The sequence below is a fragment of the Vulpes vulpes genome, chromosome 5, assembly GCF_048418805.1.
Source record: "Vulpes vulpes isolate BD-2025 chromosome 5, VulVul3, whole genome shotgun sequence".
In the NCBI taxonomy this organism is placed as follows: Eukaryota; Metazoa; Chordata; class Mammalia; order Carnivora; family Canidae; genus Vulpes; species Vulpes vulpes.
The window spans coordinates 37205410-37225026 of record NC_132784.1 but is presented as its reverse complement, the minus strand read 5'-3'; the positions used below and the strand labels follow the sequence as shown (position 1 = coordinate 37225026).

General features: G+C 35.8%; 1 protein-coding gene across 4 annotated transcripts in view; it reads right to left on the bottom strand.

Annotated features, from left to right (window-relative positions):
* The window catches only part of DCC (DCC netrin 1 receptor), a 1087624-nt gene that overhangs the window by 98602 nt on the left and 969405 nt on the right, over window positions 1-19617 (bottom strand). For all 4 annotated transcript variants that reach the window (XM_025997616.2, XM_072757871.1, XM_072757870.1 and 1 more), the window contains exons 18-20: window positions 15850-15988; window positions 10060-10167; window positions 3666-3860 (exon numbers count right to left, since the gene is read on the bottom strand). In XM_025997616.2, coding sequence (XP_025853401.1) covers window positions 3666-3860; window positions 10060-10167; window positions 15850-15988 — 442 coding nt within the window. The remainder of the gene's footprint in view (window positions 1-3665; window positions 3861-10059; window positions 10168-15849; window positions 15989-19617) is intronic.

The following is a 19617-nucleotide window of genomic DNA, read 5'->3' as shown; positions in this document are numbered from 1 at the left end:
TTTCCCGGTAAAGACTAACAACTCCTGAAGATACACTTTATTTCAGTACTAGGGGATTATTGAAGAAAGGTGCTTTTGACAAGCAACTGCATTATCTGTGGTTTATATATAGGGATAAGGTTTTCACTGAGACCCTAATACAGTTTTTGAGAAAGAAGTTTATGTTGTAGAAAGTGCCATATCAGGTCTCTGGTAAGAATGAGGAGGGATTTATCAGGATCATATGTATCCATGCAACCAGGGTAAAAGTTTGGCAGCCAGAATAGGACATACTTGAGAAACTACCCTAATCAGCATCTCATATTTAGGGTAGATATGTTTGGAATGACACCTAAAAATAGAAGGAAGAAAAGAAGAAGAAGAAGAAGAAGAAGAAGAAGAAGAAGAAGAAGAAGAAGAAGAAGAAGAAGAGAAAAGAAAAGAAAAGAAAAGAAAAGAAAAGAAAAGAAAAGAAAAGAAGAAGAAGAAGAAGAAGAAGGAGGAGGAGGAGGAGGAGGAGGAGGAGGAGGAGGAGGACAGAAGGAGGAAGAGGAAGGAGGAAGAGGAAGGAGGAGAAGAAGAAAAAGAAAACCAGTCTCATCTCATTTTCATTCTTTATTTCTCCCTTCATCATTAATCATACACATATATTATCTACAGTCTAAGAAAATTTTTCTCAAGTGACAAATAAATACATGTTATGGCAACAATGTCATCCTCATTCTTACCTTCTGGATTTGTTTACTGTTGGTAATCTGGACTGGATATAACTTGAGAAAATTTGAATAACTCAAGGAAGGTTATCAACTAAAGAGTATTTTCCAACAGGGTTAAAATATATTGTAATGCTACTTTTTAATAAAGTCAAATAATGGCTTGAAACAATCATAATTTGTGTCTTGACTTTTTATTTGTTCCTGTCATTTGTCAGGAAAATCAGGTATTTTGTCAAAAACAATGTGAAGAGTAAAACTCTTCTGTATTTTGGTATGGAGCTTTCAGTTCTATATCCTTGGAAGGGGAAGATGCGCATTTCAAAATGATGATTAAAGATACCCAGAGAACAGACCATACTCAAATGTTCTTTCATTGCTGAAGAATGTGTGTTTTTTTGTGTGTGAAGGAGGTGACTCCATCCTGCCACAGAAGTCCACTTTGGTCTATTTCAGCAAAAGCATCCTTTCTTCCTATTACTTGACAGGCCAACATGGAGAAGCTCAGTGTACAACAACTCATGTGATAGGCAGAGATTGACATGCCTCTTGTACATCTTCCAAGGGTTTCACACTGTATGGGTATCCTAATGGGGAATATCTGCGGAAGGGAAGTGTGTTTTTGCAGAGTCCTGTGTGGTCAGAGACTCAAGTTCAAGATTCTTTTAATTAACATTCCAAAGAAACAGTCAGATGTACTTCATACATGCATGCACAGGAGGGTATTATAATCTGACCCCTTTTTAAATATAAATGTCCTTTTCATTAACCAGTGATTATGGACTGAGTTTCCTATACCTCTCTTGCTGGTGGCTAAAATCAAAGACAAAACTCTAGTCTCTAGGAGTAAATGCTACTGTCTTTGCAAAGACTGCATATGAAAGAATGAAGCTTGTAGACACCTGCCTGGGGCAGTATTTGCAATGAAACACTTTCTTGTTACCCAGTAGACTACGGAGAGCTTTCTCAGCTTCAGGATAACATGTGAGCCTTTCTTGCCATCAAACAAAGTTACATTCTGATGAACAGAGGCCTTATGTTTTGAAGCAGCTTTGGAAACTGGAAATTTTCAATCAGAGAGCAGTTGCATCAAGTGATGTCTTTAGCGTAGATTTGGTTCACTGTGGCTTCAAATCTCTTAAGTCATTTGCCTCAGAATATCTGTCATTGTAACGTGGAGGATGCATGTATGTACAATGTCAGTGGTTGATGAGGATGGGCAAGATCTACATCTTTAAATAATTGAGAATGCTATCAAGACATCTGAAACTTAGTTTGCCATATGAGCAAGATTTGTTTTAAAATCTAATTGACTATTAATTGAGCATGACATACTGAGGATAGACAATATTAAGCATTCAAATCAGGATATTAGAAGTAATGCTTGTGGACTATTACAGCATAACAGATTCCTAAATTTGTTCTCAGTTCTGAACATCATTTCAGAGATGAGTTTAGGGCATCTAAGGTAAGTAGTACTAAATGAGATCTGGAGTTCATGAAATAATCTACAGGATGGTTATCAGGGTGGGCCTGTAAATCCTGTGATATAACTCATCACTCATTCTGCTGCTTAATACATGTGGATGCCTTAAGACATCTTAAAAATCCTCCCTGAGATCTCTAGTTGGCACACAGTGTGAGCATGAAATTAATTTGGCACTTGTCTATAGATAAAGATGAAGAATTTGTGAAACACTATCTAGTTACATTTCATGCTCCCACAAAATGAATAACCAGTTTCCTTTCGATCGCTCATTTGGAGTGAAACCTGATTTAGACATAAAGTCCTGGAAACCCAGATAGATGAGGATTAGCTCATTTCCTCCTACTTCCTTCCCCAACTTCTACTCTGTCACTAAGAACTCTCATGAAGAATTAGGCTGAATGCTTGTTTGTGTGTTCTTGGCAAACTTTCAGATTAGCTATTACCAAGTCCAGCTTTGAAAGGCTAGCTCCGTCACCAGAATTCAAAAGTCCACTATTTATTAGGGTACCTTTCCTAGGGGAATTGGATGACTACCCAATTATTCTAAGACTCTTAGTATATCAAACACCTGGGTGAAAATGTCAACCATCCTCATGTTTCTAATTTTTCAGCTGTTTGCTATCAGATATATAGATAGACATAATGTCACAGATTTAAATTAAGAGCCAAGTCTCCTTCTTTAGAACAACATACATCGTGCCTAAATATACAACTTTAAATACCAGCTATGAAACATTCTATTTTGTCAATTGCTAAATAACAGAGGCTCTTGAAACCATTTGTCCTCCAGAAAGATAATACTCTTCTAAAATAGTAAGGACTAACATGAAGATTATTTTGATGTAGTCACTTCCCCGGGCCTTAGCATTTTTCTGTATGAACATATGAACTATGCTTGAATTGAATAGCTATTTTTACTCTTGCAAGCATGAGGAGGTTACTTCTAGTAATCAAACTGTAAGATTTTTTTTTCCTTGTTGCCACCCTAGGTCCTTAAAATAAACACATTCATTTTGTTTGAGATTCTCTGTCTTGCCATATCAAATTTTCTTTTTATATATAAGGACAATAGTTCCTCAAAGAAAACATTTAAAGTTGGCAGTAATATGGCATTCACATAATTCAATGCTTCTTAATTTTTATTTCCTTACATAAATGACTTAAAAAGTTTCATTATATTTTGAATAGAATCAATATACGTGAAATCAATATAAAATTCCAAACGGATTGTAAATGGAAAAAAAAAAAAGTTGTTAAGTATGCCTGCCTGTGTCGAAGGCAGAAAATGTGATAACACAATAGATCTTCCTTTGACATGCTAGCTTTCAGCATGAAAAAGTACATTTTAATTTATTTTGAATGTCCATTGTAGTCACCTTGCCAACAGAGACGGCAAAGACAGTTCCTAATGCAGACTCCATAAGTATTTTACAACAATCCCACAGGAAAAGAAAGGCACTGCTGTACAAGGAAATGATTCAAACCTTTCAGAGTCCTGAAGAGGATCGGATCAGAGAGAGGTCCCACTCCTTTTGAATTTCGTGCTTGAATTCGAAAGTAGTACATCGTGTCAAGGTTGAGATCCATGATTTGATGAGTAAGTCGATCACCACTGATCGTTTCCATAACCCAGTCATCAATCGGTATGTTCTTATCCAAGGTATAAAACAAGATGTAAGCTGCAGAAATAGATGGAAGCGACTGTGTTCAGTGTACTGACTGCAGGTTATAGCTCTGCTTCTAAACACTCATGTTTCCCAAATATAATTTGCAAAGATTATTGTACATTCACAATCTATAAACTATAATATTCAGTTAAGCAAGTAATGTTTTTTTTTTTTTGATATTGCAAGGATTAGACAAATCATGGCCTCGGTGTACAGAATCTGAAAATGGAATAGACCACTCAAAATAAAAATATCAGCCATGTTTAAAAATCCAAGGTATCTGCTGCCTATAAATCCTGTGCATGGATTCCTGACTGACAAAAGTACTGAGATAACAAATGTATGTCGTTTTCAGCTGCTGAACTTGTGGTGATACTGCTACACTGCAATAGATACCATAATAAGCTAATGGTGACCTTGGCAATCTGCACCCCAGGTGATTTCTGTGTTCAAGCAAGGTCAGGAATCACTGCTTTAGTTGATATATGGAATTCGTATATTTTTGGTACTCGTTCAGATGATGATGCTGAGCTCTGAATGCTTTATGATGCAGAGAACTCAGTAAAAGATAAAAGGCCATGGTAAAGAATTCTGAAAAACTTACAAAGATTGTATGATTCCTTCCCTGGTCAATATTAAAATCAGAATACTATAATTCAAAAGGGATTGTGAAATATCACTGGGCAAAGGAGTTTTTTCTGACTCATTTGTAACTCAGCCCCCATGATTAATATCAAAAAAATCTTCTAATATATTTTTAGTCAGAGTAGTCTCCATTCTTGTTCCCAAGGAACCACATCTACTGAAAAGAAGACCCTGGGACTGGTAATATATATATATATATATATATATATATATATATATATATAGACTTTTATTATGTGCATGCCTTATCTCTTCAAAAGGACAAAAGGATTTCTTTAGTTCAGGAGCCATATCTTATATTACCTTGTATTCGTCAGAGAAACCAATAAAATTGTGTTCACATAATAGGTATTGAAACTCACTTATTGAATTAAATCCTCTGGCCAGTAAGCACATATACTCTACATTCATGACATTTAATACAATTGTAGCGTTATCATGGGCTGTTGTAAGTGCCCAATGATACTGAAAGTTTGGAGAATTGTGTTCTCATCCCAGGTCAGCTACATTTCTTCTTGATTTTGTTCATTTGTCAAACAGGAATTAAATATTTGCTTTCTTTGTGTCTTATTTTTTTTTATTTGTGAAAAATGATCAATTAAGCATTTAAAAATGACAGTTCTGGCATCAAATAAGTATGAATGAAAGTGCAAGCATTAGGTTCCCACAATTCCAAACTGTATTTGAAGTGATTTCCTGATATTTATGGGAAGCATCTTGTGTGTGTGTGTGTGTGTGTGTGTAAATTTGAGAACCGAGATACAGAATAGAAACATACCACTACATCATTTAAAACTTTAAAAATAGGTCCTAGAGAAAGCATACAATTTCATCTGGGTATATAAGGTTGGTGTGTTTGGTGAATACTACTGTTATTGATGTCTTACTGTATAGATTTCCAGAACCACATAGGTTAGAACTGACTAGTTTCTCAGAACCTTTGTGTACCTATATGTTAATTTCTCTGCATCCAAATTTTTGTCTTACTTTTTTAGACTTCATTTTTGTCTCTTACTCACCATAACTAGCCAAATAATAACTATATCCTGTCATAGGTGATAAGACCTCGGATTATCACCTCAAGTGGACACTCCCACATTAGAATTACATTTGTCTAAATACGTATAAAATGTAACATCATATATATGTCATTTTGACTACTTCTACAAGGAGGTAGTTGTAATTCTAAAAGGCAAGAGTCAAAGTGTTCAGTTCCACCTGTCTTCTCTTTTTCCATACTTCTCACAGATCACTGATTCCCTTCCATGGTTCAGCTGCTAAGTACCAGGAAGACCAAGATGATGCCTACCAGCAAGGATCTCAACCCAGTGAGAACTCCTCTTTCAAACATTGATTCTGATGATCATGTCTATAGATAAATACATAACGAAGGACCCATTTCTTCCTTCTTTGTGGAAAAAAAATTATTGAAAAATAATAGGCTATGGATTCAGGAAGACCTGACCTCAACTTATAGTTTTACTTTTCCTGGCTTTGTAACCTTGAGCAACTTGCTTGATCTATATATGTCTCCATTTTCATCTGAAAATAAGTTGCAGTGAGATAATGTATGTTAAGAATTTAGTATATGTGGGTATTCCTATTATATATTATCTTCTATATAGTGACTACTTAGTAAATGCTTCTTTCTTTTCTTTTTTCTTTTCTTTTCTTTTCTTTCTTTTCTTTCCTTCTTTCTTTTTTTCTTTTCTTTTCTTTTTCCTTCCTTCCTTCCTTCCTTCCTTCCTTCCTTCCTTCTTCTTTCTTAATATTATTAAAGCTTAGGGAAGTATATTTGGAAGAGCTGGAACTTTGATTTCAATCAAACAATAGATTTAATAGCAATTCAATGGTTATTCTACTCAATAAATATTTATTAATTACCAGCTAAGTGTCAAGAATATTGATACTAAAGAGAAAGAATTGAACTAAATCTTATATATGTTCTTATAGAATTTTCAACCCTGTATTATGATTTTATTTAGATTTTTCTCTCCTGATTATATGGGAAGAGGTCATAAAGGGAGAAGTCAAGATGGCTAAATTTCCAACTTTTGCAACTGGGTAAACATGAAAAATCTTTATATGATAGGAGTAGGAATATTTAAACACATATGATTGCAGTGAGTGCCCAGTTGGGTCCACAATCCTGGATGGTCTTACAACTAGTACAAAATACAATAGTACTTTTTTTGACTGGTATGGTGGGGGATAGATAGACCAAAAAAAAAAAAAACCACCAAAAAAACCCACAAACAAACAAACAAACAAACACAGAACAAAAAAAAAAAGGAGGAAGAAAGGAGATAGAGAGGTTGGGGAATAGAAGGAGGTGCCTTCTATTGGAAAGTGGAAATGTACAATATGCAGGATATGTATCTAGAATTCCTTGGATGGAGATATAGATTTCAGAGACATAAATTTGTGTTCACTGAAGCCCTGGCTATACTATACACACTTTTTCAGAGAAAGTAACAAATAGACTAAAAAGATCTACTTAAGGAACAGGTCAAAGAACTGTCTGCCAACAAGACCGACAAGTTGTAGCCTGAAATTGGGAAGAAAAATGGGTAGGTGATCTTAAAAGATCAAGAAAGAAGAGAATTTAAAGAAAGAGGAACTGGACTAGAGTATCCCACAACACAAAAAAAAGATAACATAATCTTATCCATTGGATAGTATTGATAAGGAAACAATCTCTGAAGATCTAACTCTCTCTTCTAACTGTGTTGGTCTCTCATCATAAATAATGTAGGATGCTGCATTTATTTAGATCAATATTTCAAAACCCTAGCTGTACATTAAAATCACTTGGGAACTTTTAAAATATAGCATTCTCAATCATTCCTCAGATAAATTAAAGCATAAATCAGTTAAGAATCACAATTTGGACTAGTTGAATACTAATAAGCTAAAGCAAAACATAGTATAAGAGTGAAGAGTCTGAACATGAATTACAAATCCTAGCTCTGTTACTTCTTGATTATTTGACTTTGGGATTTACTCTAGAAGAGACCCTTGTCTCTTCATTTCAACGTGGAATAACAGGAGGATATGATCATCTATAAGATGATCTACTAAAGTACTTAGCAGGACGCCAAGCATATAATAAATGCTTAATTCATTTTGAACTATTCTCTCTTAAAAATGTCAGTCCAAATTCCTAAACTGCCAGTTTATAATCAAGGAATTTAGGCACTGGCATTATTTAGATCTTCTTCTTTGTCCTCTTTTTTGTTTAATCTTTTTGAAGCATCTATATTTACAAATTGATGATCTGGTTCTATGCAGAGTACATCAGTAAAGTCTCACCCTTGAATGGATTTCAAATGGGAATAACAATCATTAATTTGTTTTAGTTCTCACTGGACATCAGAGAATTTTCTCAGTACTTTATTTTTGCATTACACAAAAGAGGTTCTATTACTATCCTTATCTTATAGATGAGAAAGTGAACTTAAGAAGGTTAACTTATGCAGGCATCTCCCTCCAAGAAGCTTGGGTTCTTAGCCATCCGGCTTTACTGCTATATACATGCAGGGACTTGGTTAAACAAACAAATATAAAGGTAGGATATGAGCACATTCTCCCATACAGACACACACATGCTTTGACACACTGGAAAGGGGCTCCCATTTCCTTTGTGCTTCAATGAGAAACCGAGTGTAGTAAATCTGGGCCTTCTGCTACCTGGTATTTTGAATATTTTATCATCCTGTTTTCTGGAAGTAATTTGATTGAAGAATCAAAATATATATGGAAGAGAAGCTGTCTTAAGGATTCTTACTGTTTGCTCCCTGTTGACTTGAGTTCAAAATATCTCAATCTGATAACAACAATTTGGTTTTAATTAATGAACTAGGCTTTTATAGGTAAAAAGCATTGCCTCCCATAGTTTTACTTTACCATTGTGAGAGAATGGATACTGAATATATAACTCTAAATAAAAGATGTGGAGAAAGTTTCTTCTACATGTACTGCGATTTTGAAACACAGAATTTTATTGCTTAGATTAATCTGCATTTCTTAATATGGGGGCAGACTTCCATTTCTTCTCCTCAATAAGCAAAACTAAGCTTCTTCCAGAGTTGAAAATACATTCTATTGTTTACATTGACTATTTGATGAGATTTATTTAAATAAGAGCAGAGAATATGAGTAGTATATGGCTTATTTTATCCTCTATCAAAAAATATATATTTTTTCCACCAGAACTTGTTTTTATTTAGACAACTTCTATTCTGTTTTTTCTTAAACTTATTATCTATTGATTTAACATACGCTTATAAATAACTGTTTATAACATAATAAAAAAGTCATCATGTAAACAAATCAAACTCTACAAAAGTACCGAACTAGAACCAATGAAAATAAATCATAACATTGAAGGGAAAAGGAAAAAAGGAAATTAGAATGAGCCAGCCTCAGTTTTAAAAAGGCTGGCAGAGTGACAACTAAGCATATACAATTTGGGGGAGATTTAATATCCCTCTTCTTTTTCCATATTTGTCAGCTCAAATGAAATTTCTGTTTCGTATTGCACTAAGAGCAATTTCCTAGGGAAAACAAGTCTTCAGCTTAAATTTAAATCACATTTGGAATTTTCACATTATCTTTTCATTTTGGAAAATTCAGAAAGTAACTCATACAAAGTAAGCGTGCCATCTGAACTGTAATTTCCATGCTTATCTCTGTTATCACAGAATGACTGAATTACTTTGTTAATTTATAATAATGCTATCCACTTCTTGTATGCAAAAAAAAAAAAAAAAAGAAAGAAAAAGGAGTTACTCTTACATGTGCCTAACCCAATGGTTCAAGTTAATTAGACTATAATGTGCACATTTTTAGTTATACAATATTTTTCATAATAATTATATGCTATGGAGACATCTATTAAAAGCCTAAAGTGATCATTTAAATGCAAAATCCCTGATAGAATTCCATTATATTTTTCATACTAAATTAACATTACAGGCTTCTAATGGATGCTTTAATTAGGCATTGATGTTATCAGCAATATTTGGCAAAATAAAATCTGTCACTGTGAAATATTCATTAAGTTCAATTTCTGTCAGTCAATATTAAGTATTTTACGAACCTCATGATTTCAGTAAGAAGCTAAGAGTTAAGTGAGAGACTGAAAACCCGCAGACAAACCTCCTTTGTATGTGCCATTCAAAAATACACAGCCATTAGGTGTCTTTTGTATTTTATAATTGCCAAACAACTGGCTTTTTTTTTTTTTTAGTCATTTATGCTTGGAGGCATTCCATTAAGACTGTCCTAGTGCTCCACAAGATGAAAAACAAAAGGTCTAAACTAATTGAAATATACATTGTTCACAGAAAGCAACTCAAAAGAAATCTGTACGTGTGCTCATTTGCAAGGCGCCATTAGAAGAGATTCCATGGTCAGTAGGGGCAAGAAGAGGCAACCAGAAAGGATTGGGAAGTCCACTGAGATGCTGGGACAGAAAGCTAATACACAGAGGCATGAGCAGTACTCACAGTAAGCAATCACAGGCCAAGCAGAGCAATGCTGGAAGTAAAGCAAAGACACTTACCAGTAATTTTCCCATTGGCTTCCAAAGGAGGCTGCCAACTTACAATGACAGCGCGAGGCTTCCCTTCTCGAGTAATGACTGTCAAATCCTTGGGAGCAGAGGTCGGGGCTGTGAGATGAAACAGAGACAAGGCCTTGTCATTGGATGTGAAAGAAAACAGACATTTATGGGACTTCTAATCATGATGTTGACACTCAGAATCCATCATGCAGTATATCATGCTGATCTTACCATTTACAATTTATTTCAAGTATTTTAATCAAATAAGCAAACAAACAAATATATAGAAGTGAATGTTTTTTCCATAGAGGTTAAATGACTTTCAAAGGTGTAAATATAGAGAGGAGAACAGAATATGTATGAGTTCAGAGGAGAAAAGTATAATGGATATTTCCAAGTGAGCACCTCACTAAACATGTAAGAATCATTATATAGGAACAAAGGGAGATACACATACTTAGATTGATGGCTATATGTCTCCAAGAGACACAGTTCTGTTACAACCTTAGGTTTTTAAAAAAAATATGCCACCTAATTCTGTATTTTCTCAAAAGCAAGAAGAAGAATAAAAAGAAGGAGGAGGGGGTAGAAGGGGGATGAGGAGGAGAAGGAGAAGAAGAGAATGAATTTAAATATAAGTCAAAACATCTTACTTAGGTAAACATACCAGGCATCCTTAGTTAGAAGATAAAGAAATATTTGAAAACAGAGGAGGTATGGAGTCTACGAAGGTTGTAGTATTGGCCTGGCATAGATTGAGAAGGGTTGTAGAGCTACTCTTCCCATTTGTTGTGGAAGGGAAAGAGAATTTATCACACCAAAATATGCCTCTTTGGCATAAGGGCTATTTTAGGCTGATTTTTTTTTTTTAAATAGTAGACATAGAAAAAGATCTGAAAACTTACTAGATGTTACCTTTTTATGAGAGAAATTTGTATTTACAATAGTGTTTCCCTCTCTGTATCAGGAAGAGGAGGATGATAAAATCTCTAGAAATTCTTATTAGGAAGAAGGCAGGAACTAAAATCTGCATAATAACAACCCCCTTATTTTTTATGACTTGCCTGAAATCACATAACTGGCTCCCCAAACCCCAACACATTCTTTTGGTTTTAGTTGGAGATTGTATTTAAGGTGATGACTTGGGTCATTCAGGGAGTTACTCAGTTTTCCTGGGTATTCTCCATGTAAACGGGAGCTATACATGTTATTAGATTCCTGTTTGTTTTTCTGCTATTAATCTATCTTGTATTACAGAGAGGTCTCAGCCCAGGACCTAGAAGAATAAAGGGAAAATTATTTTTCCTCCTACTTTGTGCTCAACAAAATTTTATTTTATTTATTTTTATTTTTATATTTTTTAAAGATCGTATTTATTTATTCATGAGAGACATAGAGAGAGAGAGGCCGAGACACAGGCAGAGGAAGAAGCAGACTTCCTGCAAGGAGCCCGATGCAGGACTCAATCCCGGGACCTCGGGGTCATGCCCTGAGCCGAAGGCAGATGCTCAACCGCTGAACCACCCAGGCGTCCCACAACAAAATTTTAAATATATTTTAAAGATGGCAGTAAACTGTCTAAGTCAGTCCAGTATCTTCCAGGCTTCTATATCTGCTTTCTCACTGTCTATGCTTTGGGATGCAGTGAGTTTTCCACCTAGGCAATGCATAGTGCTCCAAGTCCGTTACTAACAGTCTCTTTTAATTATCCTTAGTTTGATTCGACATGGGAAATTTCGGAACATAATCTAAGTTCCTTAAAAGGTTCTGGAGGAATTCCCAGATCTCTGCATAAGAATGCTTGTACCTACAAGATAGGTACAACTTGGTCCGAATTCTGAACTCTTCACTCTTACATTCTCTTTGGTTCTTCTGTTGGCCCTGTCATGCAAAATCTGAGCCACCCTATTTCCATTTCTCTACCTGAATATATTTCAAATGGAGGGGACACCAAATATTTCCATCTATCATAATATTTTATTTCCATTGCTCTGATTCTCAAAGCCACTAGTATTCCAGGCTAACCAAAGCTGCACCTAATCATAATACACTGATCAAGGTACACAATATATTTAAACTGAGAAAAAAAAAGAAGAAAGTAGAAGGAGGGGAGTACATAGGTCTAGTGTAGTTGAACCCCGAGTAAAGAAACTTCGTAAGTATATGGTTTAATGAAACAAGAACAAGGACACTCTTGCAGGGCAAGATTTGTTATAACAAACAATCAAGGAGGCAATACTATCTAAAGAAGGGTTATTCTTATAAAGAGTTCATTCAAGATATTTTCTAAGCCATAGATAGGAAGGTAATATGTGGTCACAAATTGACTTAGATTATTATATCAAGCATAATAAGAGTTTTCCAATTATGGAAGTAATTAACAGATCTTTCTAACTATTCAGAATAATCTGTTTTTTTTCTAACTAGGTTAAATTTCAAAGCGATGCTTATTTAGAAAACAGTCAAATGGTGATGATTAGATTGCTTCACTGAATCTGTTCTGGTACTCAAAAAAGATAAAATGCTTCAACTTCACCTATCAAAATAATACACTGAAGAGGTATATTTTTTTCAAAAAAAAAAAACCAATCTAAGAGCTGATCTATTTTAAATTTTTTTTTTTTTTTATGATAGTCACAGAGGGAGAGAGAGAGAGGCAGAGACATAGGCAGAGGGAGAAGCAGGCTCCATGCACCGGGAGACCGACGTGGGATTCGATCCTGGGTCTCCAGGATCGCGCCCTGGGCCAAAGGCAGGCGCTAAACCGCTGCGCCACCCAGTGATCCCCAAACTGGTCTATTTTAGGTGTTGTGCAAGTTTCTCTTTTTCCTCAAGCCCTGTGAATGTTGGTGAATAGAGACTCTGGTCTTGGAATCAATAGCTCAAAAGTTTCAGATTGTTGTATGAAGTGCACAGGCAGAGGGAGAAGCCCTCTGGACAGGAATGTGGCCCTAATAACCTCAGGGGTGCCTACTGAGTCTAGCAGAAGTCTCTGGTCTGTTCCTCTCCAATCACTTGGGTTCTGCCTAGAGACAACCTTTCAGAAATTCCTCACTGATGACCAATCTTCTTTGGATTAAATGTAAATAAACAAATAATAAGTGGGGCACCTGGGTGGCCTCTAACTCTTGGTTTTGGCTCAGAATGTGATCTTGGAGTTGTGGGATGGAGCACAACTTGGGCTCGCTGCTCAGCGGGAAGTCTGTTGACCTTCTCTCTCCCTCTCCTGCCGCCCCTCCACCTGCTCTCTCTCTCTCTCTCCCTCTGCAAATAAATAAATAAATAAATAAATAAATAAATAAATAAATATTTGGGATGCCTGGGTGGCCCAGTCAGTTAAGTGTCTGCCTCCAGCTCAGGTCATGATCTCAGGGTCCTGGGATGGAGCCCCACATTGGGCTCCCTGCTCAGTGGAGAGTCAGCTCCCTCTCCCTTATCCCTGCCCTACCACTCCTGCTCTCTCTTGTTCACTCTCTTTCTCTTTCAAATAAAAAAACAAAATCTTTAAAAACTGTAAATATGTAAAAAAACAATAAATATCAGGCCCTGGTATGTACTGCACTTCCTTTTACTGCCTCAATTCCCCTGGTTGTCCCATGAATACTGTGTTCCACTCACTCTGAACCAGCCATAAATGTCTCTAGAAGACATCTTTCTGATACTTGCTTGTGTACTTTTGTACATGTTATTCTTTTCCTTTGAAGACCCTGGATTGGGTACCTCATGACTCACCTAGGCCATTGCTCAATTATTATTTCTTTTGTGAAACCTCTCTTTATTTCTCCAGACAGAATTTATCCTTGGATCAATGTTCGGATTCCACCTTGCCCCAAACTCTGTGGTTTTATTTCTTATGTTACCTCAGGTTTTTGTTTTTTTCCTGTATTATTTCATGATTGTAAATGTCCTTCCAGTTATTTCTATTTTACTTAACTAGAATAAAATTAAGGGTTTATCACATGGACAGAATGGAATGCTTTATTTCAAGGATTTGCCCATCGCAAGCAATTTCAGCACAAGTGCATAACTATGCAGTCCCATATAGTCTTTATGTTACTGCAGAATTAGAAGCAAACCTAGAACTATTTCATTCACTTCATTTCCTTCTCACAGTTATAAAGTCTGCAGAGACTTGTGAATTACTTTTTGCTTCTCATCATCACCCAGGGATCTCATCCTCATGCTATTTACACTTTTGTCCAGATCATTATCTGTTTTGACAATCACCTTCCCACTAACCACTTTCTAGCAGTTAATATCTTTTTGTCAGCAATGGGTCTCACCGTTGGTGTCCCTACCAGGCTAGGCAGTTGATGAGAAATGAATAGGATATATTTATCAAGCCAGATGTTAGGGTCCATTTGATGTTTATGAATGGGAAAAATGAATGAATTCGCTTGCTGTAAGAGGAAATTACTACTTTCTTTCGTTCAGGGAAGACCTGATGTTTCATTGGTTTCTGTTTAACTCCTTTCATCTTTTTTTTTTTTTAAAGATTTTATTTTTTCATGAGAGACACAGAGAGAGAGAAAGGCAGAGACCCAGGCAGAGGGAGAAGCAGGCTCCCTGCAGGGAGTCCGACATGGGATTCGATCCTAAGTCTGCAGGATCATGCCCTGGGCCCAAGGTGACCCTAAACCCGCTGAGCCACCCGGGCTGCCCTCATCTTTTTTTTAAGTAAGGAAGAGCAGGGCCCTTATTCTCCCCATAGGACATAACCCACTCAGCATGTCTTATTCTTCCTAAGAAGCTGTGAACATTGGTATCCAGAGTAGAATTCTAGGGGTAAGAGTTAATATACATAAACGTATAAAATAGAAGAAGATGAAGAAAAGAAAGGAGAATGTTGGAATTAAATCAGACAAACTAGAACACTTCTTATAGAAAGACGTATCCCCCAAATTTAAAAAAATATTAACAGTGAACCCTCTGAATTAAGGTAGTAGCTTGGAATAAAAGAACTGCAATGCTACGGGACAAATCCTAATGGAAAAAGAAATTCGACTTACCCAGAGAGTTTTATTGGTATATATATTTTTAAATTTGGAAATGTGTGGTATAGTTTACCCCGAAAGAGAATACCATGAAACCAGTCAAACAGCATGCTAAACCCTGTATTCTTCAGATGTTGGATTTCCGCGAACTATAAAAGCCAAGTGCACTGCATGTCTGCTAAGGTTATAAATTCAACATTTACGATCCATAGTAAATGTGACTGGTAAAATTTACAGTGAATTGCATTTTCCTGTGATTTGAACTATTTCAAATTGCATGAGGGTTTTTCCATATCATTGTCTTATTTCTAAGGAGTGAACATAACCACCCAGAAACTTCTTCCCATACCCAGCCGAGGTTATTTACGGTAAACATCAATGCGATTATGGTTGTAAAGCATTGTATCTAATTTATTTCCAAAAAAGTAAATACTCACCATAACCGCTAATCAAAGATTCAAATGTTTTGGACAGAGTTCAGTGTATGGATTTCTGCCTTTATTTAAAGGGGTCAAAGAAAAGATTTATATTCAGATTTCTGGAGTTAATGCCCAGATTAAAACTAGATTACTCAATTCACTGGGGACTCGTTTTGTTTTGTTTTCTAGAGTGGGGACAATGATACTTGATATAAAAGTGCTTTGAACTACAAAGTATAAAATGTTTTCGGCAGGATAAGGCATAACTTAGACCATCATAGTGCATGTATGTTCCAACCTCCACAAAACATGGGAAACACCATCAAAATATTCTATTCCAAAAATAGAAATTTGGAAGCAAGCCTTTCTTCACATACCTGCTTCATACGTGGTGGCATGGGCAGTCATGCTCCATGTGCTTGACCTTCTGTTTTTTGTTACCATGACCGAGAACTCATACATTGTGTTGGGTTTGAGGCCTGTTGCTGTGTAACTCAGAGATGTTGTGTCTTCTGACTGTACAAGTGGGGAATAACCAAAGAGAAAAAGATGAACTCTATCAACTTGGTAAATGTAAACATGTAAAGAGACTATCAAATAACAACAACAAAAAAAAAAGGAGTCTATTTCCAAATAGCGTAAGAGCTAAGGCACGGCCCTGGCTCTACTTCCTTTCTGTCAACCAGTTTACACTGCCTGATTGTACATCCAAAACATAATGGATAAAATCAAGTGTGATGTTCAGAGGGGCAGCTAGCTGATAATTTTCCCAAGTAGGGAAATAACCACGGTGTCAGGACCAATTCTGCTTGCTTCTATCAATTCCATTTTTAAGGTAATCTGCATTTTAACTTTAATTTATTTGTAATAATCAAAATCATTTTTTCAATAGATATTGCAAATAGATTTTCACGATTATTTTCCACTGGTAATAAAATTAACATTTAGAGTTCTACTGCTTGTGATTTTTTAAAAATTCTTTATAGCACAAAACTGTAGTGATTCCAGAATCTGTTTGGCTATTATAAAGAAAATAAACAAAAGCAATGTTGTATCTGTGTAGTCTTCTTTTTATGCAAAGTTCACATTAAATACACATGTAAGTATGGCCACTGGAGCAATTGATTAGGAAGAGAACTACATATTGGATAAGTATCTATTTGAGCATAAACATCACTGGTGTTTGGGAGGCCAGTAGGCAATATTGTCCTTGTTTTGTTTTAGAACACTAACACTAAAGATTATATTAGTATTACTATTTGTCTTTTGAATTCATTCTTTGTCTTTTAAATAGCAGGTTACAGATGTTTTGGTAGGAAATAAATTATCTATTTTTTATTGCTTACTCAAGAGATCAAAATGTAAATGAGGAAAAAAAAATAGTTGATCTTCCAGGTTAATTGAATATTTTCCATATGACCAGGAAAATGTTGCCTATTTATCCCTCTTATAAGTATCAATTTATGTTTGGTATTTAGATCTTGATCCTCTGCCGAAGTTTAATATTTCATTTTACTTGTATATTTATTACATTTATTACATATCTATGTTTAGAAAATCAAGGAAAGCTCTTTTCCACCACCTATGTCACACCTAACTCCTCCTCTACTACTGTAGTGTGGTATATCTTTTTTATTCTACTATGAGTCCTTAGATAATAGCTATGAAAATCCTACATTTCATTACAAAACCAAATAAATATTTAACTGTACTAATAACATTTTGACGGTATGCCCATCCATCCTATTAAAGTGATGACCTCATAAACATCTATCAGAAGCTCTTCTTAAAAATAGCTGTAAAAATGTAGGCCTAAGTAAATGTAAAAATACTGTGCAGCGTCAGAAAGAAAGAATTCCATCAAATAAAATGCGACATGGGCAGCTAGTACCTGGCATGCTGTTATATAACTTCCAATCTTGTCTTCCTTTAGTATCATGAACACCTTTATGTCTTAGAAATGGAGATAAGGGGAGAAATGGGGCAATGAGAAATATTTCAGCTAGGAGGAAAGAATCATACTTTTTAAAAACTAGTCCTCGAGCATAAACATCACTAGTGTTTGGGAGGACATAAGCAACACTGTCCTTGTTTGTGTTTTAGAATGACACACTTGCATTCTGTAAAATACCATGAATTCACTGGGTTTTCTCAGGAACTTCATGGAAAGTTATTGCTCAGAACAAATAATTAGCCTAGAAGTACTTTGGAAAAATCATGGCCAGTTATTTTTGTGAGCATAGAATACAACAGATACTACCTCTCTGAGCCTCTCTTCCTCATCCATAAAATGGAGATAACCATAGCACTGAGCTCCCAGCATTATTTAAAGGGTCTGTAAAGTAAAATATTGAATCTGGTCCAGAGAACATATTCAGTAAATGTTAGCCACAATATTTCATGCATTTGCTAATATGATATATAACTTTAGGCAGGTGTTAAGTTCCCTATGGAATTTGAAGTATCTTGAGGGTGTGCAAGACTGAGTCTTGCACATCTTTGTATCTTCTGTAATAGCCATGTTATATCTGGTAATCACCAGTCAATATTCAGTGAATGTCCTTTGAATAGAAATACGTATAAAACATGATTAATCACTTTAGTAGGAAGTAAATTATAGAAGATTCGTCCTCCTGATAAGGAAAATCAAAACAGAGTTTTAGACAACCGAAATATAAATGTCTGGAATATAGCTTGATTTGGGATTAAGTGAAGTAGAGGGCACTCCTGTGAGGATAGCTTTGGATAATGCCACTAGGTCACCTGAGCGCCAGCTGCAGTTTCACGGGAAATCTTTTTCAAGTTACACAACCTACTGATGTCTTCGTAAAGGGGTCTACATACATGCTTAACTATGGAGAATCTTACTCTTTTTACAGTAAGTGTGAATATTCCAAACATACAGTTGAGAAAAATGAGATTGAGCGAGTTCAGTAACAGGACAGGACACAGCCAATTCTTGCACCCAGGTCATTAGACGCCATGTATTTATTTTTTCCCCCTGTATCTTGTGTATGGTCTGCCTACCTTATAAAGCTGCAGTGGGGAGTGAGATGGAGTAAGAGATATGAAAGTAGTTTGAGAAGTTCACAATATAAAACCAAAGCATTCTATTACCATTATTTGTAAAATTTCAGCTTATTGTATTGCTTTCTACTGGGCTTGATGTGTTCTGTATTTATCCTTGCTCTCCAACTTACCCTGCCCTGCCCTTTCCTGTAACACTCTTCTTCTCAGGGTGAGGATGTAGAGTATGAGTGTGTATGGGGGTGGGGGAGGCGGGGACGGAATTGTAGTAGCTGAAAGTCTTAGGTCAGGGAAGACCGTGGGAAGAGGAATGTTTAAAATCTTTTCTTTTATTCCTAAATTTCAATCCAAGAGAGAAGCCAGCCTCTGCTTACAAGGAATAGTTTTTGTTTTGAGTCTTCCTTTACAGGCACTCTTTGTGAGATTCAGTAATTCCATATCTGCTGTATTAACTAATCAACTGAAATAATCTGCCCCAAGAAATTCTGGAACTTAAGCCATTCCTCAGAGAACAATTATTGTCCTTTAGAACATTTCACATACTGGCAAAGTACCCATGGCCATTCTGTGAAATGGATGTATCGACAAAGTACAGCAATGATGAGCATAACATTTTTAAAAGTAGTCTTTTATAGGTAAACTTAGAATTGGGCAATCTGTATACAAAGAGACTTTTTTTTAATGTTCTCATATGTTGAGAACATTGGTTCTCATTGGTTTGGTTGTCATTTGGTTCATTGGTTGTCTTATCTGATAATGTTATCTTTATTTATAGTTCTGCTGAGTCTTAAATCTAATACTGCAAGGAGATGGATAGGGTACTTAAAACATATGTTATATCAATGATACTATTTTGGACTTGCCTGGAGAGTTTTTCCAAATACCTGACCTAGCAGGGCGGCAGTACCAAAGAAAGCTTCTTAAAACGGTTTCAACTAAAAACTGATTTATGATGAAATGTGAATTTTATACCAGTTAAAAGTTGAAAGAGACTAGAAGCAGATCCAGCATGGCTACAGCAGGGAAGAGGCAGATTTACAGTATCATTGGTGGGATTTGGCTTTATCTTCAGGGCCTTTAGAGTCAGACACTCCCAAAGGGTATTGCCATCCCTGAAA